General features: G+C 42.9%; 1 protein-coding gene across 4 annotated transcripts in view; it reads left to right on the top strand.

Annotated features, from left to right (window-relative positions):
- DSP (desmoplakin) overlaps nt 1-19,517 on the top strand; it is a 48,696-nt gene extending 29,179 nt beyond the window's left edge. The window contains exons 15-24 of one of the 4 annotated variants that reach the window (XM_077809129.1): nt 225-427; nt 1,537-1,703; nt 2,215-2,353; nt 3,994-4,187; nt 5,458-5,620; nt 7,707-7,790; nt 9,035-9,142; nt 10,325-10,423; nt 11,999-14,293; nt 16,258-19,517. In XM_077809129.1, coding sequence (XP_077665255.1) covers nt 225-427; nt 1,537-1,703; nt 2,215-2,353; nt 3,994-4,187; nt 5,458-5,620; nt 7,707-7,790; nt 9,035-9,142; nt 10,325-10,423; nt 11,999-14,293; nt 16,258-19,446 — 6,641 coding nt within the window. In that variant the 3' untranslated portion in view covers nt 19,447-19,517. Of the gene's footprint in view, nt 1-212; nt 428-1,536; nt 1,704-2,214; nt 2,354-3,993; nt 4,188-5,457; nt 5,621-7,706; nt 7,791-9,034; nt 9,143-10,324; nt 10,424-11,998; nt 14,294-16,257 lie in introns of all 4 variants that reach the window. The other 3 variants (XM_077809131.1, XM_077809130.1, XM_077809127.1) reach the window with 3 other exon arrangements.
- Nucleotides 19,518-24,167: the final 4,650 nt, after the last annotated feature.

Raw genomic sequence — 24,167 nt, 5'->3', positions numbered from 1 at the left:
GCATTTTTTTTTTTTTAATATAGCCTTTTCTTTGTGGCCCCTGATTTTTTGGTTTGTTCTTATTATGGCTGCATAAGAATAGATGAAGGATTGGGATCTTAATTCCACAAGCCAAATGAACTGTTAGGTGACATTGTCATTGCCTTGACTTTGCATGTTAGCTCTTTGACAGGTTTCCTATGCCAATGGTTATCTCCCAATATGTTCTACAGTGATAACTGAAGTCACTCAGGTGGATGCACCAAAACAAGTTCTAATTAATGAAAGAAACCGGGAACTTGAGAAGCAGGAGGCCTGGCTGCTGACTGAACTCCAGAAACTTCGTCGGCAAATAGAAATCTGCGAGATGCGTATGGTGCAACGAACCCCGCTCAGAGTGGATCAGGGGGCTTCCCACAATTTTTCAGTCAAAATAAATGAGTTAGAGGTAAGTGTAGATGTTTTTTCCCTGAGCCTTTCAGTCCCAGTGTGAACATTTCCAGTAGACTCTGCTGTATTGCATTCCAGATCAGCTAGGAAATAGCTAAATCCTGTTCTTTTCTCTGAGTGTTTGTGAGCGTAATTGAGAGAAGACATTTTTCGAGTGGGAACTAACTGTAGTTCTCTGGATTGGATTTTCATTCTTCTCTTGCGGGATTAAACAGAAAGAGATGACAATCTGAGAAGCAAACTCTGTTGCACTAGATGCAGGCCCCCCTGGACCGTAGCAGGAGTTCACGTTTTGCACACATGCAAAAGCAATGTTAACATCTTCCTGCACAGATAATCCCGGCCATAGGCAGCTGTAATCTGTGTGAAATGCAGACTGCATGCTCCATGTTTATAGGCTCTGTCCCTGAATTCTCCTTCCATTGCTTTGCCTGCAGCAGACCTCTGGGCTACAAACTCCGAAGGGGAGAATGAATCAGAAAAGTGACCCCTGGCAGTTCCGCTCCTGACCATGACTTTTTGGTCGTGTGCCTGTTCATAGCCTGAATTGGGCCCTTTGTGTAATGATTAAAAATATGACCCGCTTCAGTTAATTGTATTAGACTGTACTTCAGAGTCCCCTTCATGCAAGATCCCGCAGTGGCTCAGAAAGCGATAAGAAAAGAAGCTGGTTTTCTTTTTCTGAACGGACCCATTTTTCAAGGGTGAAATCCCCCAGGGGCATGGAGGCTGCAGAGGCCTCCAGAGAAGCAGGACCATGGCCGTGCTGCTGTAAGGGTTGGGCAGCGCCGAAGCAGGCACTGTTGTTGGTCCCTGTAGAGATGAACTTCATGTAGCCCAGCGTAGAGCAGGAGGGGCTTGGGGGAGGAGTGGCCAGTGGTTCTGCAATCTTTGTGCTTGTGCATAAAAGTGAATAGAGCCCTGCCTAGAGGTAATAGGTGAATATTATTAATGCAGGTTGAGGACACTACTTTAGTCCTCACTCAGATCCATTCGATCAAGTGAAATATTTTGGAGGGAAGATTAGTGGCATATACAATGCAGAGTGTTCATCTAGCCACGAGAAATGTATCTGCATAAAACAGACATTTCGGTCTCTTTCATCAGGGTATACAGAATGATTCACAAACAATGGCCGACACCCTCAACAAGCATAAGGACTTGCTGCCCAACTTCAGAGGCTCTGAAAAGTATGTCTATTTGCAGTTGGAGATAACTAACTTGTTTCAGAAACTGGAAAATATTAATGGTGTCTCTGCTGGCTACTTAGACAGGTGAGAAAATAAGTTTTATAACAGCAAATCATGAACTTTAAACATTTTCCTTTCTCTTAGCAAGTCCCATAAATCCCATAGATTCCCTTAGTCCAGAAATCTGCTTTTGTTTATCAGTAAAAAAGTTGTTTTATGTAGGGCCTTTCATATGAATATGTAACAAAGCACTTCCTAGAATTAATATTCTAGGTCTTGATCCTGCATAGTGGCCTACGTGGGTTGGCCCATACGCCTATGTGGACTTCCATCTCTGTTTCTGAAAGAGTCTGGTGTAGCAGGGTTTTATTTTATGTCACAGGCTCCCCCTTTTGACTAATAAGATATAGCGAAATTATACTGGGTTTAGTGCATGGATGCTGGTGATGCTGGTGGCCTGTGATATCCAGTAGATCAGACTAGATGATCTGGTGGTTCCTTCTGGCCTTAAACTCTGCTCCTGTAAAACCAAACAGCATAATTTTCCTGCGTAAGTTATAATGGATTTATTTTGGGTCACGTTTATTTATTGCAGTTTGAATGCACTGAGATCACTGCTCCAGGTTCTTCTACAAGCGGAAGATGTGATCAAAGTTTTTGAAGTCAGACTTACCGAGGAGGAAACGGTTTCTTTGGACCTTGACAAAGTGGAGGCTTACCGAGCCTGTCTGAAGGTGAGAGGTTAAATGCCTGCTGAAGTGCTGTATTTCCTGAAATTCCAAAGACGCTGGAGAGGAGAGATCCTCGGCTGGTGTAAATCGGCATAGCTCTGTTGACTTTCATTGGAACTATGCTGATTTATGCCAGCTGAGGTTCTGGTCCTGTGGTGTTTAGAAAGCTTCACAGGGTGATATTTTAGCTTTCCTGACATCTCAGATGTGACCAGTTAAATCATAGTGTTGTGTTAGCCTGTGACCTGGTCCTGCGACGGCGCTTACCTCAGTTTTTCCACTGAGAGTTAGGCACATGCAACCCCTCAGCTGTAGGGTTGGATCCTAAATGAATAGGTATCGTTGGCTTTGACAGAAAATAGTTTGATTAAATGCTTTTACAGCTAGAGATTATGAATATGTATGGATCCTGGTGTATCTGTTAGGGATGTTTTTCACACACTGAAATTCTATTTTAGATTCCTGGTGACTTTCAGGAATAAACCCTGTGGGGGCGTGGGGTGAGAGGGGACTCCGATGGTTCACTGAGTAACAGGGTTAGGGTCTCCTAGATTTACTCCCCAAATACCTCTTCTTAATCAGTCTTCTAACTGAAGATGTCTGAAGAGTGCATGTTTGTCCATAGCGGATGAGCTACGCTTCTGAGACATGATTGTGAAAACTAGGGACGGAGCGGCAGCCTTTATTATGAATTTATTTGGATTTGATATCTTTTGTAGGTTTAAGTTACTCGCAGTGGACCAGGTCCATAAGTGGAGCAACTGCTTTGCGCTTCACTGTGGGTAGAATCTGGCTATAGAGCCAATTTACCTGGCATTGGGATGATCACCCCGCAGTAAGGTCATCTTCTAGTAGAGTATACATTCCTATGCTGCTCTTCCGTCCCACTGCTGGTGTAGTGGGAAAAAGAGGCTGTGGTCAGAGCAAAGGGGGCATAGTTGGGGTACCCTTACACCACACCGATCCACAGCTGTAGTTTCAGCCATTTGCAGCCGTTGTAATTTAGAGCAGCCCCAAGGCTACTTGCACTTTCACCCAGAGACCACCATTGAATAGAGCAACCCTAGGATTGGGGGAGTGCAACAGTATGCAGTTTGGTGACACCTCAAATTTATTGTTATTAGATTTTTATTTTTAATGCATGATCTTCTGTAGTGGTTTTTTTAAAAGTCTACTATAAAACTAATTAAAGAAAAAAGTCTGGTCATTGTTTTAAAGATCCGCAAAGAGGTTGTTACTTTTTATCTAACTGTATTTAAAAAAAAAAGAGAAAATTTGACGGTATTGTGACCTGATCCTGCAGAGGTTCCATGTACAGATAGGTCCTCTGAAATTAAATGAGACTTTCAGCTGTAGAACAATTGGAAGAGCAGGCCAGACCCTTCACATTTAAAATCCACCCTTTACCATTTAAAGGAGCCGAGATGGTAGTCACAGACAATGAGAGCTCAATTCAAGAAAGTACTTGTGAACATGCTTATTTTTAAGCACATTCTGAAGTCCTGTTGACATCCATATGGTTCAGTGCTTTGCTGAATCAGGGCCGAAATGCCAAAACCAACCCTTATAATGCAGTATACATACTATAGAAGGTCAAGACCTGGTGGGGAACTAAATGTTTCATTGTTTTCTCTCACATCCAGAAAATGAAAATAGACCTAAACCAAAAAAAGTCATTGCTGAACGCCCTGGAATCTGAGCTGCAGAAAACAATGCAAATCCACTCGCAGTCTAGCCAGGCTTATGTCCTCTATGATTTGGACCTGACAAAGTACACTGACAAAGTCAACCAGCTAACAGACCGTTGGCACAGGGTGGAGAAACAGATAGACCACAGGTTTGTCTATATTTCCTAATGGTTCTCTTTCCTTCTTCTTCTCTCCCCCGCCCACCCCCCCGTCCTTGATACTGTGATAATCATCATGTTGTAGTTAGAAGGAAAACACTGAGCTGATGTAACCAGCATTCTGGGAATTTTGGTGGTCTCTGCGTAGAGCTTGGTTTTTTGGCAATGGGAGAATTGTCAAAATAATAGGCTAAGCACACTTTAAAGGACACTGCTGGGTAGGACAGGCCCAAAATGTCGAGTTTCGTTGCGGGAAGGGAAAGACTTTATATAACCTAATAAGGAAATAAATGTTTTTAGAATTTTTTTTTTAATGTCACTGAAAATAGTTGACTGTTTGGATTTAAAACATTCCCATATAGTGTTTTGCCACTTGAATACTGCAACACTGTGCTAGTGTGTGAGAGCCAGAAAATGACACTGACTAGAAAAAATGAAACTGATTAATCTGTATTCATTGTTTAGGTTGAATAAATTGGAAAAAAAAAATTGAACAGCATAAGGAGTAAAAAGGAAATTACATTTTTTTAAATAATATTTCACTTTTAATATATTAGAGTCAAATCCTGAAGTTGTTACTTCAGGCAGTGGTGCTGGAACAATTTTTACAGTGGGGGTACTGAAGGTGGAAACCGTGTATTTGGGTGGGGGTTGTTACTACTTCAAGCCAGGGGGTGCGGTAGCACTTCCAGCACTCCTAGTTCCAGCACCGATGACTTCAGGCCAAATTCTGCTCTCGATTACAGTAAACAAGCTTATGCTGATGTAAATCTAGGTAACTGCATCAGTGGTCCTGATTCTTGTCATACTTAAGGTCTGATCAAACCCTTGCTTCCTCCCCCTGCCACCCTGTGGCGCCCCCCCCCCCCCCCCCAAAAAAAAAATTAATAGGAGTCTCTCCAGTGACTTTAGTGGGAATTAGATCAGGCACTTATATGGTATCCTCGCACAACAGTTAGGCAGCAAAATCCATATGGAGCAACTAAATAAGTGGTCTGATTTTTAGAGGTGCTGAGAACTCACAATTTGCAGTGACATCTGAAAATAAGAGCAGTTATTTAGGTACCTAAATATGGGTTTAGATGTGAATTTCAGCATACAAATTTGAATATTTTGACCTTAAATCTTCTTTCTGCAGCTGCTGCTGTTTTACCTCTTGTAATAATGAGCACACAGAGATGGGATTGTTTTAAACATTTGAAAATTTGCAAAAAATGAGACTGTACTTTTCACATTGATGGTTTTTCTTTGTTTTTTCTAGATCATGGGATCTAGAAAGACAGGTCAAACAGCTGAAAACTTACCGTGATTTATACCAGGCTCTGAACAAATGGATCTGTGATGCGAAGCGCAGGCAAGATGCTATTGAATCTGTGAAATTAGGAGATTGCAACGCCATCATGAGATATTCACATGAGCAGAAGGTACGTGGCACCTTACTGCAGTGTTTTCAGTGAACCAGATTTTTAAAATGTATAATTGTGCAGCAGTGTTGTCTTCATAGTAATAGCCTGTTTTGAGTTAGAAAATATTTGCACCAGCAAAAAAACAAAAACAAGCTGCAGGCAAAGGGGTGCCTCAGGGTATGTATGGCGTTAGTTGAAAAGTTGATTAAACTTAGCCACTTGAGAAATGCAGCAACCATCCTGAAACGCTCCCCATAAGTGACTTATTACTATTCTGAAATGGTGTTATACCTAAATATGGAAAACAAACTCTTGCCACTTCCCTCTTTGGGACGGTGACTTCAAAAGCTTTCTTTCAAAACTCGCGATTGTACACACGGCTGTCATGCAAGTTGGTCTCTCTATGGTCTACTGATATCCAGTCCATGTACCGAGTCTTTGGCCTCCCACTCTGTTGTCTTCCATGTGCGATTATTGCAAGGGCCATCCTACCACTATAACTCTTAGGTCCTAACATGGGAATCAGACTGACCTGTGTATTTTCTTGGCATTATTCATAAGTATGACATTGTTAGGGTTGTTACTTCTATGGTAACTGTCATCCTATAAATAAGGTAGATAACTGACCATCAGAAAGGACATTAGAACATATAGATTGGTCATGAAATCCATTCTGGAAGTACTGTCCTCCAGCTCTTAAAATACAGTGATTGCCACAACCTGAGTCCTCGCTGGTGAGTTGAGTGTTTAGAAATACCAGGTATTTCTGTGCCAACTCATCCCTGCTCAAGTAGAGTCTAATTTTGCTCTCTCAAAATTTCCAGCCTATTTTCGGGGGTGGGGGGAAGCCTGGAGCCCAGTGTGCCTCATAGAATTCAGGGTCAGGAATGGTTTTGTCCTTAAAGCATTCAACTGGGACTCAGAAAGGCTAGGTTCAATTCCTGTCTCTGCCACTGATTTTCTATGTGACTTTAATCAAGTCACCTACAGCCAGACTCTGAAGCTCTTCCTCATACTGGTGAGCACTTACTGTCACAAGTAGTCCCATTGAAATCCACAGTACTACTTGTGAGTAGCTGCTCACCGTTGTGTGTAGGGTTTCACAGTTTGACTGCCAATCTATCTGTGCCTCAGGGCAGGTCTATGCTACAGCCTAAGTTGATCTAATGTACATCGCTCAGGGGTATGAAAAAGCCCCTCCCCCTAAGTGACACAAGTTTTGCACTGTCCACACTGGCGCTATGTTGGTGGGAGATGCTCTCCTGCTGACATAGCTTCCGCTTCCCACCGAAGTGGAGTACAGATGCTCCCCGACGTACGCAATCGTTCCGTTCCGGAACGCCTTGCATAACTCGAATTTTGCGGAAACGTATACACGACCATTATGCAAAAAAACAAAACAAAAAAAACCACCCAACCACACCGAAAATACCCCCCTATTTCTAGTTTACGGAACTTTTTCTGTGAGTGCGGATTTGCATAAGTTGGGTCTTGCGTAGACCGGGGAGTGTCTGTAATTATGCTGACGGGAGAGTGTCCTCCTGTCAGCATAGTGTGTCTTCACCAGATGCTTTACAGCAGTGCAGCTGCGCTGACGTAGCGCTGTAGTGTTGACTTGCCCTCAGTTCTGTATAAATGGAGGCCGCAAGGCAGTATTGCCATCCCTACGATTGTGCAGCACACAGCCAAGGATTGAGCACAGACCCTCTTAGACTCCCACCCACCTTCTGACACTTCCTTACACATCACCTTTGAATGTAGTCCAAGGGAGTCGAATTGATGGAAGTTACGTGATAAGTACAGCTGGAAAATCAAGTAAAAAGAGGGTTTTTAATGGGTATAAACTAAAGTCAGGCACTTCCCAAATCCTGAGGTCCTTACTCAGTTGTTACTAAGTCCTTAGGCAATGGGAGTTAGTCCGTGGAAGGCCTGAGTATCAGAGTGAAGATTTTAGGCTTAAGCCGTTTATGTTTCCAACATATTATATTGCAGTCACCCTTTCAAGAAAGTGACAGGCACCTGCTGCTCTCTTCAACAAGGGAGACTCTTGGCAAGTGGAAGTGCAGTAAGTTTTTTAAAATCTATTTTATTGTTTCCTGGACAGAACTTGCATAGTGAAATAACAGGAAAACGAGACAAAGTGGAGGAGGTTCTCAAGCAAGCGGATCTGTGTGCAGCTGCAATTAAGGTACACTTACTCCAGCACTTCAACAAGGAATGGCTTTTCACTATGTGGACCCCCTTCTGCAGTTTTCACTTAACTCTTACTCAGGCAAAACTCCCACACTCGCTCCTTTTATACTGGACTGTATGTGAAGAAATTGCTCGTGTAAAGCACTTGGGGGAGCAGAGCTTCCTGAAAGCAGTTTGTATATTTAGGGCCATCCCTTCCTTTCACCCCGGCATGCAGCTCCCACTGATGTCTGCTGGATTTCTGAAGGAGGATCAAAGGCACTATATATACAGACTTTCCACGTCACACATTAAAAGGGTGGGATTGGATGAGAAATCTGGGGCTCCTGGGTTGCTTTGGGAGGCAGGGCCAATGGCAGTGCAGATCAGGGAGGAGGAGTATAGAATAGCCACAGAGGTCAAGAAAGGTCCACAGGGGACAATTCTGGTGATCTTTGGTGATCTTTCTATGTGGCTTGCCCTTGTCTCCATGTTTCTCCCAGCCCCATCTCCTGCTGTGCAGTAGTAGCTCTGTTGCATCTGGCAAGTGTTCACATCCTTTCTGTGCTGTAAGAAAGACACAGGAGGTTGTTCTGTTAATGTTCTAAGGCAGTGTTCTAATGTTCTCAACCTTTTTCTTTCTGCGGTCCCCCCAGCAGGCTATGCAAACTCCACAGCCCAGCTGTGCCACAACTGTTTTTCTGCATGCGAAAGCCAGGGCCAGCATTAGGGGGTAGCAAGCAGGGCAGACGCCTGTGGCCCAACGCCACACAGGGCCCAGTGAAGCTAAGTTGCTCAGGCTTCAGCTTCAGCCCCAGGTGGCAGAGCTTGGAGCAGCGGGGCTTCAGCTTTCTGTCCTGGACCACAGTGAGTCTAATGCTGGCCCTGCTTCGAGGACCCCCTGAAATCTGCTCACGGCCCCACTGGGGGCCTTGGACCCCTGGTTGAGAACTGCTGTTCTAGGGGACAAGGTGACAGAACAATTACGCCCAGGAGTCCTTCCACGTCACCTAACTAACCATGCCACCTCAGTCACAGAGCGACAAACACCTTTCCCCTCCGCGCAGTACGCGCACACGCTCATCTGAGTCTCCTCTGCAGCATTCAGGCTGATCAGATTCCCCCATACTCCATAAACAGAGGAGAGCATGTGGCCTTTTACAGCAATAAATACTTTGTGTACAGTTCTGAAAATCTGGACCAGGAGAGGTTTCTCAGCATTCATTAAAGATGCATTGTATTCTGTTCCCATCCTTACAGGATTATGAATTACTGGCTGCTTCCTACAGTTCAGGACTGGAAACGTTGCTCAACATACCTATCAAGAAGACTATAGTTCAGTCACCTGCAGGGTTGATTCTTCAAGAGGTACATTGCCTTTTCCCCCAAGATCCTTGTAAACTCTGTTTATTCACGTGAGCTGTTTCGGCTGAACCTATCCTGCTAGATACGCTGCTGAATCCTAATCGCTAGCACTACTGTTGTTTAGGGTCTATAAGCATTTTTGTTAAGCCAGTCTAGACTCTGAAGGGAAATCCTTTCCATCATGCCATGCCTGACTTGCCAAACTTTGTGCCGGAACGTTCCAGGGGGTTGAGTGGATGGATCCCCCTGTGGAGCAGCAACAGAGCTGCTCACACACATGTCTGTGTAGCTGATGGATCCACGTTGTCATGGAGCCAACATCCCAATTCTTCCTTCTGGAATCCCCAAATCTCCTTTCACATCCTTGTGTAGAGAACCCCCTGTGCCGTGGAACTGCACCGGTTTCACTGTGTCCAAATCCCCCTTTTGGGTGCAGAAAATGAGAGAGACAAGTTCTTTGACATCATTACTGCTTCACTGTAAGAAATGTTACATTCCATTATACATCAAAAAAAGTTAGAAGCCGCCAAGATGTTCTATTTGTAATGTTTAACTTCAGCACGTCACCACTGAATAGATAATGTGGTCACAAAGCATTTTTGAATCCATGCTTTTTAAAATAAAATTAGAAGTGTGAAACCTTCCTCTCTTATCCTAGGAGCAGAGCTGAGATCAGTGGCTGAAATATAGAAGTATTGTTTCATTAAATCTCCCTAATCAGGTCTTAGGGCAGGATAGGGATATCCTCTCCATTTTACAGGTGGGGCACACAGAGGTTAAGGGTAAAATTTTCAAAAGTGCCTAAGTCACTTTTCAAAATGGAACTTAGGTTCATTAGTCACTTAGGTGCTTTTGACACTTTTTTACCTGAAGTGACTTGCCGCAGTCACACAGGAAATAAATGGTGATGTGGGGAACTGAACCCAGGATTTCACACCACATCTGCAGTGGGGCAAATGGATCTTGGAAAAAAGAGGCATAGCCTTCTCAGAAAGGGGCATTTTCACTTCCCAAAGTCTCCTAGGGTAATTGGGAGGAATTTGAAGGCAGAGAATTATCTCCACACTCTCTAAATCGATGTTTCTTGTAATATATTCAAACCATTTAAAAAAAATCATGAGCTCCTCTCTGGTCTCATACAGCTTTCTAATATAGACTGACCATAGTTTTATTTTTATTTTCCAGGCTTCAGAAATTCAGTCGCGGTACATAGAGCTTCTTACAAGATCAGGGGATTATTATAAATTCTTAAGTGAAATATTAAAGAGCATGGAGGATTTGAAGGTAACCTGTTTGTTTTATTTCTGGTACTTTTACATTGTCACCACAGTATCCGACAGCAAGGTATCACTGGTCAAAAGCTTTTTCCCTTAGTGAAATGCAAAACAAAGTATTGAAAAGGAAAAAGCACCCTGGATTATATCAACAGCAAGCTAATTAATCCTCACAACACACTTCTGAAGTAGGTAAATAAATTCCATTCTCCCCGTTTTCAACTTGGGGTAGTGACTTGCAGGGCCAATTTTGAGGTGATGTAGAAACTGGTGTATATTAGACTTACACGTGAGGTGGTAATATCAAAAGTACCCAGCATTGGCCTATTAGGTCAACCCTGACTACTTCTGCAAACCTCACACCCATTCTGTGGGCCTGAGTCTGATTTTATGTCCTTTTTGCAGTGTTGTGATTCCACTGATTTTTAGTGGCGTTACTGCTGATGTGATGCATCATGGTGAGACCAGAATCAGGCCCAATTCAGAGGTCACGTGTGAGGAATGTAGGATATATGTAGGAAAGTGATTGGTTGCAAATATAGTGAGCCCATTAAAATGAGCTTATTTAAGGGCACGTGTGCTTTTTGGGTACACCATCTCTGAAGGAGCTCCCTGGAGCACGGGGAATGTGCCCACTTCTACGCTTCTTTAACGGCATATAATCCACTCACTCTGCTATACTAATCCTGTTCTACAGGCCGTGCAGACAGCTGGGATCCTACCTCCACCCTACCCCTCTTTTGGGGCACTGTGCACCTCCGGGAGAGGGGGGTATGAATCAGGCTAAGATTTTGTCATGGATATTTTTAGTAAAAGTCAGACGGGTTATGGGCAATAAAGAAAAATTCATGGAAGCCCGTGATCTGTTAGTGACTTTTTTTTTTTTTACTGAAAATATCCGTGGCAAAATCAGGTGTGGGGTTCCCACATCACCCCCAGTGGCTAGACAGCTGTAGGGGCCTGCTCGGAGCTCCAGGGGCTCCCATTCCCTGTGCGGGCTCGGAGCTCCAGGGTCCCCCCGCTGACGCCTGCAGCAGGAAGCTCTGGGGTACCCCCACTGCCCCTGGCAGCTCTGGGGTATCTCTGCCAGGTGGCAGAGGGGACCCTGCAGCTCCTGGTCGCCGCGGGCTGAATTCATGGAGGTCGCTGGAAGTGACGGATTCCGTGATCTCCATGAAAGAATTGTAGCCTTAGGTATGAACAATGTCAATAGCTAGTAAATTCCGGGTAGAGGGGAATTTTAAATGTGTTTGAAGCTAAGATATTTCATTCATTCCCAACAGCATGTAGCATTGGGAGCTTTGATGTTGCCAAAACAGAAAGCCAAATTTTGCCACCCATACTCACATCAGGTAGAATCTTATTCTGGAAATCATCCTATTGATTGAAGTCTTTCAAGGTACTACTTGAAGTAAGGTACTACTCGGTGTGAAGATGGGTATCTGAATCTGTCCTGATGTGATTAAATAAAAGTCTTGTGAATTGTTGGGCATGTCCCTTACAGTTGTTGGTTTTTTAAGGTGTAATTCATGGGATGGGTTCAAACTAGTTATCACAGCCCATTTTTTCAATTTTGATCCCACAGATGAAAACCACTAAAATTGAAATGTTAGAAGAAGAGCTCAGGCTTGCCAGAGATGCAAATTCCGATAATAGCAACAAGTATAAATTTCTGGAACAGAATCTGCAGAAGTTCCAGGTGGACTGTTCCCAGCTCAAAGCAAAGCTCATGAGTCTGGAGGAGTTGAAGAGACAAGCTGAGATGGATGGCAGTTCTGCTAAGCAAAATCTGGACAAATGCTATGGTCAGATAAAGGATCTCAATGACAGGATAACAAGACTGACTTATGAGATTGAAGATGAGAAAAGGAAAAGGAAGCAGATGGAGGATAGATACGAGCAGCAGAGAAATGACTATGACCAACTGCAGAAAACAAGACAAAATGAGAAAGATAGCCTGAGCTGGCAAAAGTTAGAGTCTGAGAAGTTCATCAAGGAGAAGGAGTACGAGATAGAAAAGTTAAGGGTTATTCTCCAGGATGAAGGCGTACGGAAGAGGGAATATGAAAATGAGCTGGCTAAGGTAAGGAACCAGTTTAACGAGGAGATGAGTAATTTAAAGAACAAGTATGAGACTGAAATTAATATTAAGACAACCACAATCCATCAGCTAGCTTCCCAAAAAGAAGATGATACAAAAAGTCTCAGAAACCAGTTGGATAGACTGGCAAGGGAGAACCGAGACCTTAAAGATGAGATTGTGAGACTCAATGATACCATTTTGCAAACAACAGAGCAACGAAGGAGGGCAGAAGAAAACGCTCTTCAGCAGAAGGCCTGTGGTTCTGAAGTGTCACAGCAGAAGCAACAGCTGGAGCTGGAGCTGAAGCAGATAATTCAGCTGCGTAATGAAGACAACTCAAGGTACAAGCAGGCTCTTGAGGAGGCTGCATTAACCATTCAGGAAAAAACTAAGGAGCTAGAAAGATTAAAGATTCAGCTTCAGGAAGAGGCTAAAAGCCAATGGCAACTTGAAAATGAACTGGCTAAGGTAAGGAACAATTTTGATGAGGAAATTATTAGTTTAAAAAACAAGTACGAGACCGAAATTAATATCACCAAGACTACAATTCACCAGATTACTGTGCAAAAAGAAGAGGACACAAATAGTTACCGAACACAGCTTGACAATGCCATGCGAGAAAATAGGAATTTGTGTGAGGAAATTAGGAGACTGAAAAACACAATAAGTCAGACAACAGAGAACCTTAGAAAAATAGAGGAAAGTGCTCAACAGCAGAAAGCAACTAGCTCAGAGATCTCCCAGAAGAAACATCAAGTGGAGGTTGAGCTAAAACAGGTCATTCAGATGCACTCTGAAGAAAGCATGCGATACAAGCAGTCACTTGATGATGCTGCAAAGACCATTCAGGAGAGAAACAAAGAGATTGAAAGACTGAGAAAGTCGTTTGAAGTGGAAACAAGTAAAAGGAAAGACTTAGAGGAGGAAAATAAACAATTACAAAGAGTTCAGTTTGATCTGCAGAAAACTAACATCAGTGCGACAGAGACGATCAACAAACTGAGGATCCAGGAACAGGAACTGACACGACTGAAAATTGAATATGAAAGAATTTCACACGAGAAAAAAGGGAAGGATCAAGAAAGTGCAAAGTTCCAAAGCACTGTAAAAGACTTGCAGCTCCAGAAACATAAACTGGAAGAGGAACTTTGTAGGCTGAATAAAAATGCAATGGAGGAGTCTTCCAAGAGGAAGAATGTAGAAGAGGAATTAGAAAGTATGAGGAGATCTTTCAGAGAGCAGTCAGTTAAAATCACCAATCTCACTCAGCAGATAGAGGAAGTGTCCATTGTAAAGAAAAGGAGTGAGGATGACCTTAAGCACCAGAGAGAGTTACTAGATGGTCAAGTAAGAGAAAAACAGAGATTCATGGAGGAGATAAGAAAATACACATCTGAGCTTGAAACTTTAAGCCACCAGTTGGTTCAAGAGCAGGAACACTTAAAACAGGCTCACCTCCGAAATGAGCACTTACAGAAAGCTACTGAGGACAAAAGCAGGAGCCTGAATGAGTGCAAAATAGAAATTGAAAGACTTCAGTCTCTCACTGAGAATCTTACCAAGGAGCACTTGATGTTAGAGGAAGAGTTGCGCAATTTAAGATTGGAATATGACGATGTAAGAAGGGACAAAAGTGAAGCTGATGGTGAAAAAAATGCTACTATTGCTGAACTAAAGAATCAGCTCCAAACAAGCAGCAAGCAAACCCTGGAACTTCAGGGGCTGATTACTGATTTACACAGAGAAAGGGAAAATTTGAGACAGGAAATTGAAAAATTCCAAAAGCAGGCTCTAGAGGTATTCACAAATATTTGATCACGACTTTACTGTTTCTCCAATGTTCTAATTGACTCCAATGGCTTTTTGAATCCATTTAATTTACTCTTTGCCATTTAATTATAATGGAGATTAATTTCCCTTTTACATTTGATTTTTAAAATGGTCAGATCCTGGCCCCTTTTCTAGCTCCTCTGCACCCCTGAAGCAGTGTCAATGGGCTATAAAGCAGTCTTACCCGTCCAGCTGAGGATTTCCCCCAGGGTGAGGGAAACTCTAGCTCCGTACTAATCCCCCCATTTTACAGCCACAGGGGAAGAGGGAGTACCTGGATTGCCACTGTGTTTCAACTCTGCCCCGTAGGCTGTTTACTCCTTGGGGACTGTTTCATCCAGCACAAGTGAAAGCAGTCTGGAGACTGTTGTAAATTGCAGCAGGTGCTGAACCAGCTGCTAGCCCCAGAATTGAGGAGCTGCAAAAGTGGCTTAAGAGACTTTTCCCCCTCTTCTCAAGTGGGTTGAGTATATCTTTGGCTGCAGCTAAGGATTAAGGGTAAAATCTTCAAAAGTGCTTATGTGACTTAGAAGCTTAAGTGTCATTGCCTTTCAATGGGACTTGGTACTAAGCCACTTAGGCTCTTCTGAAAATTTTATTCTGAGCCCATATTCCCCCAAATATCAATGATATTTGATTACAGAGAAAATTTTAAAAGATCTGATTTTATCCTTCATTCGTTTGCTTTGTCACTTGCCAAAGAGCAGTTTATATTTATTATGTGTACAAGTGAGCATTTATGAAACCCTATCTACTGAGCAGGTTTGAATCTACATATGTTACATTACTATATATACATATACATATATATATATATATATATATATATATAACAGAACAAATCCACATCTGTTTTGCTTTGTTTTCCAGAAAGTAATTCTTCCTTACAATCTGTGTGTTTTTTATGTATATGGTTGAATATCTGTGTAAATAAATATATTATGTATACACCACTATATTACATGATATATTTATGCATGCATATGTAACTATGAAATACATAGTTATGCTATGCTATCTGTCAAAATAAAAACATCCTTCATAACTCTGCCACTTTGCAGTTTTATTTCTGTGCTTACTTCAAAATATTTTTCTATTACTTCCATGATTTTCCCTATGCTTACTTTCTGTAATCTTTTACTATTACCATCCTCGGTATTTGTCTTTTGATTCTGTTCTCAGCATCGTTCTTTCCCTTTGTTTTTCTCTTAAACTCATAATATTGTTTCTCTCTTTTTTTTAATAGAGTCTCTGTATCTATCGATCTGTCTATGTCTCTCTCTAGACAGAAACACACACACACACACACACACACACATATTTATTACATACATAGTTTATTTAATTTAATACAGTTGATGCATATAGGGTATGCATTCTATATATCTGTGCATGTGTGTACGCATATGTTAAGTGGCATTAAATGCATTAAAATTTAAAGAAATTCAAGTAAAAATATTTGGAACTGAAGAAAATAAAAAATATGGACAAGAAGAGGAGGCATAAGTAAATGGAGCTATGCCCATTTTCACCAGCTGAGAATCAGGCCCTTGATGTGTCTGTGTACACTGTACATATATAGTATGAGTAGTCGTAAAAATGTAGTCAGAAGGTAACTGATCACCATAAAACCAAGGCTTCCCTAACCCACAGACAGAAATAAAAACAAGACGGTTAAGAGGGGATGCAGTACAGTCTATAAGCGAAAAGTAGGTATGAGGCACTATGTGCTAGGTGGTAACAGGAATGTTTTCAGAGAAGGTATCCATGTATATTAAAACATATTCATAGTCTTGGATACAGCATAGGGATATTCCGAAGGTTTTCCAGTGCCAATATATGATAGATTAAATTATGGAAGAGGATAAAGAACATTGTAAGTGGGAATTATAACATTTTTCTCTCTCAATTTTTTGCTTTTTAAATTTTAGGCATCCAACAGGATTCAAGAATCCCAAAGTCAGTATACTCACATTATGCAAGAAAGGGAGACCCTGCTGATAAAAATAAGTACCTTAGAACAAGACAGGGCAAGACTGCAGAGATTAGAAGAAGAGCTGAACCGTGCAAAGGTTACACTGGAATCAGAGTCTCGTTTGAAACAACGGCTGGAAAGTGAGAAACAACAAATCCTGAATGACTTAAATCAGTGGAAGAGCCAGTATTCCCGAAATGAAGAGACCATTAGAAAGTTTGAATCTGAGAGGGAAAAGAGCGAGAGGGAGAAGAATGCCCTGAGGATTGAGATTGAAAGGTTACAAATGGAGATCAAGAGGATTGAAGACCGATACAAGTGCAGATTGGAAGAGATCAGCTGCAAAAGCCAATCGGAGATGGATGCTGAGCGCCTCAGAATGCAAAGGGAGATTGAGAAATTTAAGTATCGCCCATGTGGGTCCCACAGATGTACTCAGACGGAAGAGGACTTTGCCATTGATCCTTCCAAATTGCTGTTTAATGGGCTGCGTAAGAAAATTACAGCAATTCAGCTCTATGAATGTCAGTTGATAGACAAAAGCACCCTAGATAAGCTCCTGAAGGGGCAAAGGTCAGTGGAAGAAGTTGCTGCTGACATTGAACCTTATCTTAGAGGGGCAGGGGCTATTGCTGGAGCATCTCTTACTCCAAAGGAGAAGTACACTTTGTTGGAGGCCAAACGGAAGCAGCTTCTTACCCCAGAAAACACAGTCCTGCTTTTAGAAGCCCAGGCAGCTACAGGAGGCGTGATTGACCTGCACAGAAATGAGTTGTTGACTGTGGACAGTGCGATTGCGAGAGACCTGATTGATTTTGATGACCGAGAACAAATCTATACAGCAGAGAAGGCTGTTACGGGATTTAAAGATCCATTCTCAGGAAAAACAGTGCCAGTGTCTGATGCCATCAAGAAAAATCTGATTGACAGGGAAACTGGTATTCGCCTGCTCGAAGCCCAGATGTCTGCAGGAGGCATTGTTGACCCTGTCAACAGTGTTTTCTTGCCAAAAGATGTTGCTTTGTCTCGTGGGTTGATTGACAAAGACCTGTACAGAGTCCTGAATAACCCTCAAAGTGCTTCAAAGAATTTTATTGACCCTGCAACCAAGAAGGCGGTCAGTTACATCCAGCTGAGGGAAAAATGCAGGATTGAACCTCACACTGGTTTACTTCTCCTTCCCGTGCATAAGAGAAGCATGTCATTTCAAGGGATTAGGCAGCCCGTCCCCATAAGTGAACTGGTCAGCTCTGGAATTATTCAGGAATCAACAGCCTGTGATCTCGAAGCAGGCACAATTAGTGTGGAAGAAGTCAGTGACAGAATTAAGGATTTCCTCCAGGGCTCTAGTTGCATAGCAGGGATCTACAATGAGGCCACTAAAGAGAAGCTTGGCATTTACCAGGCCATGAAAATAGGCCTGGTTAGACCGGGTACAGCCCTTGAACTTCTAGAAGCCCAAGCAGCCACTGGTTTCATAGTGGATCCTGTCAGCAATGCAAGGCTACCGGTTGAGGAAGCTTACAAAAGAGGCCTTGTTGGAATTGAATTTAAAGACAAACTTCTCTCCGCTGAAAGAGCGGTCACAGGGTACAAAGACCCCGAAACAGGAAATATCATCTCCTTGTTCCAGGCAATGAATAAGGAGCTCATTGAGAGAGGCCATGGCATTCGTTTGCTAGAGGCTCAGATTGCCACTGGGGGAATCATTGACCCCCAAAAAAGCCACCGTTTGCCAGTTGACGTGGCATATACACGTGGTTACTTCAATGAAGAGCTCAGCTTAATTCTTTCAGACCCGAGTGATGATACGAAGGGTTTTTTCGATCCTAACACCGAAGAAAATCTGACCTACCTGCAGCTGAAAGAAAGGTGCATAAAGGATGATGCAACAGGGCTCTGTCTTCTCCCCCTGAGAGACAAGAAAAAGGTGGTGCAGACTTCACAGAAGAACACACTTAGGAAACGCAGGGTTGTCATCGTAGATCCAGAAACAGACCGGGAAATGTCCGTGCAGGAGGCATACAATAAAGGCCTCATAGATTATGACACCTACCTGGAACTTTCTGAACAGGAGTGTGAGTGGGAAGAAATAACTATTACAGGGTCAGATGGAAGCACAAGAGTGGTCCTTGTGGACAGGAAAACAGGCAATCAGTATGACATTCAGGAGGCTATTGATACGGGTCTTGTTGAAAGGAAATTTTTTGACCAGTACCGTTCTGGAAACTTGAGCCTTACGCAGTTTGCAGACATGATTTCCTACAAGAATGGTGGCGATGAAGTATTTAAGCATGAGTCAGTAACTAAATCTCCCACAGTGCTGAGTGTCAGGAGTTCTTCAGTGAGAAAGAGTGGTTCTTTTTCAGCACCCCTGGAGGAATGCAGCCCCATTGCAGCCATATTTGATACTGAAAACTTAGAAAGAATCTCCATTTCAGAAGCTATACAACGGGGCATTGTTGACAGCATTACAGGACAGCGGTTGCTCGAAGCTCAGGCTTGCACAGGAGGCATAATGTGCCCTACCACAGGCCAAAGGCTTTCACTTCAGGATGCAGTTGCTCAAGGCATCATTGATCACGATATGGCCACACGGCTCAAGCCAGCTCAGAAGGCCTTCTTAGGGTTTGAAGGCTTAAAGGGTGGCAGTAGAATGTCAGCAGCAGAGGCCGTGAAGGAAAAGTGGCTGCCTTATGAGGCTGGTCAGCGTTTTCTTGAATTCCAGTACCTCACTGGAGGCCTCGTCGATCCAGAAGTGCGTGGAAGAATAAGTACGGAGGAAGCCATTAGGAAAGGATTGATTGATGGGCGGAATGCTCAGAGATTGCAAGACACTAACAGCTATACCAAAATTCTGACCTGTCCCAAGACCAAGCTGAAAATATCCTACAAAGATGCAATGAGTCGATCAATGGTGGAGGACGTCACTGGGCTGAGACTGTTGGAAGCTGCTTCTGTTTCGTCCAAAGGCATCTCTAGTCCCTATAATGTCTCCTCTGCCCCTGGCTCCCGCTCAGGCTCCCGCTCAGGCTCCCGCTCAGGCTCACAAAGTGGATCCAGGAGAGGAAGTTTAGATGCATCAGCAAATGCTTCATATTCTTATTCCTATTCAACCTTCAGCAGCAGCTCTATTGGGCGTTAGTAGTCAGTTAACAAGTGTATCTGAATTTTAATTTCATTTAGATGAATCTGTATTACTTTCACTTAAAAACAAAACAAACTGGTGGTCATATTATTATTTGCTTGGGTGCAGTGACCTTGCTGGAAAATAAAGTCATGCCCAAAATAAATCATAAAGTCTTTTCTGGGTGTGATTAACTTCTCTACTCTTAAAAAATCTGTAAAATGTTTTGGGTGTAGACTTTTGAAGAGAAGATTGCAGGACAGCAAAATGCAACAGTTATGAGTTTCATATTTTTTTAATGTTTGGATTTTTGATTAATCTCTTCCTGTATATTTTGCATGGGCTATTGTTTGCTTCTCCCATTTCCATACCCTCAAAATTGTAAGCTGATAACCAAGATCTGCAAATATTGTAATAGTTTCCTTTTTTCCCCAGCCTAGCTACTTTTATTTTATTTTATTTTTTATTTTATTTTAAGAAAAGTAGTTACATTGTGGATGGAAAACGCATTTCCTTATCAATCTGGATACTGTACTGTAACATGAGAAGCTGTATCCTCTTCCACAGATAATGTACTTGGTTGACTGTTCAATTATAACTTCATTATTGGGGGATATTATTAGCATGTACTTTTCTTTCACCATACTCTATATTTTTTACTCATTTTGCTTGTTCATTTTCCATGTAACATCAAAAAAGGCTGACTGCTGCATTCTGGCAATAAACTTTTAAACTTTTAAAGTATTTGTGGTTTATTTTAAAATTTAGACATGAACACAGCCTTGGAAGGAAGGGAAATAGAAAGAGCCTTTCTTTGCCAAAAATGAACAAATGTTTCCAGTGCCACAGTTACTGTACAAACTCATGACGTTAACTCTGAGTCTCAGGAACTTGTTTATGTCAGTCCTATTATCTTCATGAGCATAGAAAACTAAGCCTGCATTTTCCAAAAGAAAATAGAGACAACGTGAACTATGGCCCCATAAGCAGAAGGCCACTTTTCACATCTGATTGCAGTTAAGGACAGAAGAATTTTTTTTCTCCCACTAGTGATCCAACACCTGTTTGCAACTACAAGCAGAACACTCTGGATCAGATTCTCCCCTGCGTGAGGGTAGCCTTCAGCCAGCACACCAAAGACCAGTTTAGCCAAACACAGGATGATGACCCAGCACAAGGGGATCTTTTGATAAAAGTGATTAGCATGACTTTGAAAGAGATCCATCAGGGTACTTAGCCTTATGTGAATTCGTATAGCTATTTGCTTTTTCCTCCACCATTCACAGTACATTTCAAAGAGAGATGTAAACACAGGATATCTCGGTATTTAATTCATTTAAATGATAGGATGTCTTTTTGATCTCTGAACTATCAGAATACAGCATAGACAGGGACTGTTGATTACATCGTTGTCCCTACTCATACATATGTAAATACACAAAAACACAAACATTATCTCCCCACATGTCTTTTGAGGGTTATTTATTTCGCAGGATGTTTAACCCTTTCTAGCCATGCATCACAAATGGACTTTCGTATCTTTGGCCCCAGCTGGAGTTTAGCCTGTAACCTTTTCAAAAGTTCATATGTTATCGGGAGATAAAAATCCACATATAAAATCACCAGGCGCGCACAATCCAAATTATCATGCTCTGTTCAACTCGAGACCTAGGAAGATAAATTGAGTGGTTCCATCCTGACCCCAGGCACCAGTGGTGAAAGGTTCAAGTAGCTGAGAAGGTGAACCCTGCACAGAAGAATCCCCTGGGAGAGACCAGAGTTTTGTAACTTGGACTCTATAAATGAAACTCATCAGCTGTGCCCTAAGCTGAAGGGATGATCCAATGTCAAAATAGCTTCTACTGACATTTGCCATCCACTAGAGAGATGCAGCTTTGTAACATTTACTGAGACATGAGAAATGGTTCAGAATCCCCTGTTTTAAGTGGATTTCAATCTTTTTGGCTACAGGAGAGGGGTTCCTGAATTCAGTAAACACAGTGAAATTTTGCCATGGGGTGTGTGTGAGCAATGCCTACTGGAATCAAGGGGAGCTGTATGTGCACTTGCTGAGGCAGAATTGCCCCTGTACTGTAAGTACACTTTTGCAGGAGCAGTTCTAGGCATTGTGGGTTCTCTTTGTCAGGCAAGCGTCTGTGGGGCTGCTTAAAGCTCCTTTTCCCCTGCGGCTGGTTAGAGCCCCTCTTATACTCCCTGCAGATCAGTAGAGTTTTATAATAATGCTGTCAAATGGAACCTGGCTTTGATGGGCAATCCTGTACACCAGGCATTAGAATGGCGTTCTGCACATTTTACCTGGATAGCTAAAGACTCTAGCCAAGCTGTGAATGTTCCTTTGATATTGCCTGGCAGCTAAAGTTGTACTGAGCTGTGCCATGTGAGACATGGCTCTGGTTTTGAAGCGTTGGAGGAGTATATACAAGCGGAGATTTTGTTTTGCTTTTGTCAAAACGATTCTGCTCTGTGGAGGCTGTTGGGTATTAAAATCCAGCCCTCAGGTGGAGCATGGGTAGGACAACTGAGAGAATGAATGGACTAACACATCTCGCTGGTGGCAGTGCTCTTCAGGAGCTCCCTTGCTGAACTCAGAATAGGCGTGACCCTCACAATCAGGGGCGAGAGATGGATCCCTCTGTCATGCTTAGTGTCATGGGCACGGAGAGGAGGGGAACAGACTAGAGTGGAAAGACAGAGAAGGGAGGGGGAGAGCTCAGGCCCAGGGCACATTGGGTGCAATTAAACTTCTGAAAATCTCTTGAGCACACAAACATGCTCTAAGTTGCAGCTGGAGCATGCAACAGACTATTTGCATCAGGTACCACGGTAGTGGGAAGCCTTCTCACTACCTAGAGAGAGACCACCTTTTGAAAATTTCTGCAATAATCTCTTCTCACAGTTGCCTGAGATCACAGCAGCCCTGCACCCCTTTCTACAGTCTCAAGGACTGGCAGAATCAAGGCATAACTTCAGATTTGGCCTGGTTCTGTATATACACACTCCCTTTACCCTGTACCTCAGTGCAACCACACCCCCAACTAGAACTTTGAGTATTTAAAAACACTTTAACTATGAAGCAACATTTTAGTGTGGATGCATAGGCTAAGCCCTCAATGCATTAATTTTTGTGTGCTTTTATTTTAATCACCACTTATTCACCACCACCACCCCCCACGAGAGAGAGAACCAGGAAAAAGTGGTCTTGGTTGGATTTAGTGGAGGGAGGGGTGAGAGATAAATCCATTATTTTTTAAGCAAGAAAAGATTTGTAATTTGAAAAACAAATCTGCATATGTATTATTTGATTCCCTTCTGGAAAGAAGAATGTGAAGGGAAATTTATTTATAGAAAGGAACCCATCAAACTGATTCTTGGTCCACAGACACTGTTACCATTAGGAATCCAGAGTAAACCTTCAGAGCTAGATTGAGACTTTAGGCACATCCCTGACAAGGGCTGCGCCAACCCAGGAATATCTCTAGGAGACACTGTGGTACCTGTCAGTTATAACTCCTCCCCTGCTTGCTTCTTAGGGTGGGCAGGAAATGGGGGTGGCCTACACCACCAGGAGGTTACTACCTCCCACACTGGCTCAGTTACTTTGGCCAGTGAGTAAGGCAGGATGGGGCCAGTTTCTGCTCCTTCCCACTCCGTGCTCTGGGGAGGGAGTAAATAGGAAATAGTCCCACTCACTCCTGCACATCCAAACCCGGTATCCAGGTTGCACAAGTCTAGGTATATGGTGGGGTTATTAGTCCCCTCTGATGTCTTGTAGCCTTGGTCACATTTAGCCCTTAATTTTTTTTGTCAGACAAAGATTTGCTGGTGGCAGCAGCAAAACATGCAGAAACCAAAATGCTCAAAGTAGTAGCTCAATGTGACATAGTCCAAATGTAGCATTTCAGCCTGTCATTTTAGTCGAGCTGACAGGAGGCTACAAGATCCAGGGAAGTATGAGTGAATTGCAAATAACCAACAGTTGTGCAGAAAATATAAAACTTCAAACATGAAACCCTGCCCCACTGTTAACACCCTCCTCTCCCCCTCAGTCCTGACAAGTATCTCTATCAATGTGAGTTCCGTTGGATGTGTGCTAGGCACCTTACAGACAAGCCCAAGACAGGTTACAGTACACAGCATGGGACAGAACACAGGCTGGGAACCCCACAAGCAGCTTCTGAACTGTTAACAGCAGTAGCTGATAAATAAAAACATAGAAAGCTTTGAATGGGGTGCCACAGCCTTTCCCAGTGAAAAGCCAAACCCACAAAATGGTGAAGAGTGGTAGGTCAGCTGTTGAATACACATAGGGCTTGATACAAAGATCACTGAAATCAAGTGGGAGACTTTCCATAGACTTTAATGGGCTTTGAATCTGGCCTTTAAGGTTCGGTTCTGCACCACTGAAACCAACGGGAGTTTTGCCATCGCCTCAGTGAAAGCAGAATTGTGTCTTTAGTTATGAGCACTAAAGGTAGCCACTTCCACCTTTTTTCTTTCTGATGTCATTCCCCCCCCAACAGGCTATACAAATTCCATGGCCCACCTGTGCCACAACACCTGGTTTTCTGCATATCCAGTAAATTAAAAGCCAGAGCTGGCATTAGGGGGTAGCAAGGCGGGTGATTGCCCAGGGACCCACAACAATAGGTTGCTCAGGCTTCGGCTTTCAGCCCTGGCAGCGGAGCTTTGGCTTTGGCTTTCTGCCTTGGGCTTCAGCA

Source organism: Eretmochelys imbricata, chromosome 2 (genome assembly GCF_965152235.1).
Source record: "Eretmochelys imbricata isolate rEreImb1 chromosome 2, rEreImb1.hap1, whole genome shotgun sequence".
Classification (NCBI taxonomy): domain Eukaryota; kingdom Metazoa; phylum Chordata; order Testudines; family Cheloniidae; genus Eretmochelys; species Eretmochelys imbricata.
Note: the sequence above shows the minus strand (reverse complement) of the source record. Positions and strands in the feature narration are given on the sequence as shown.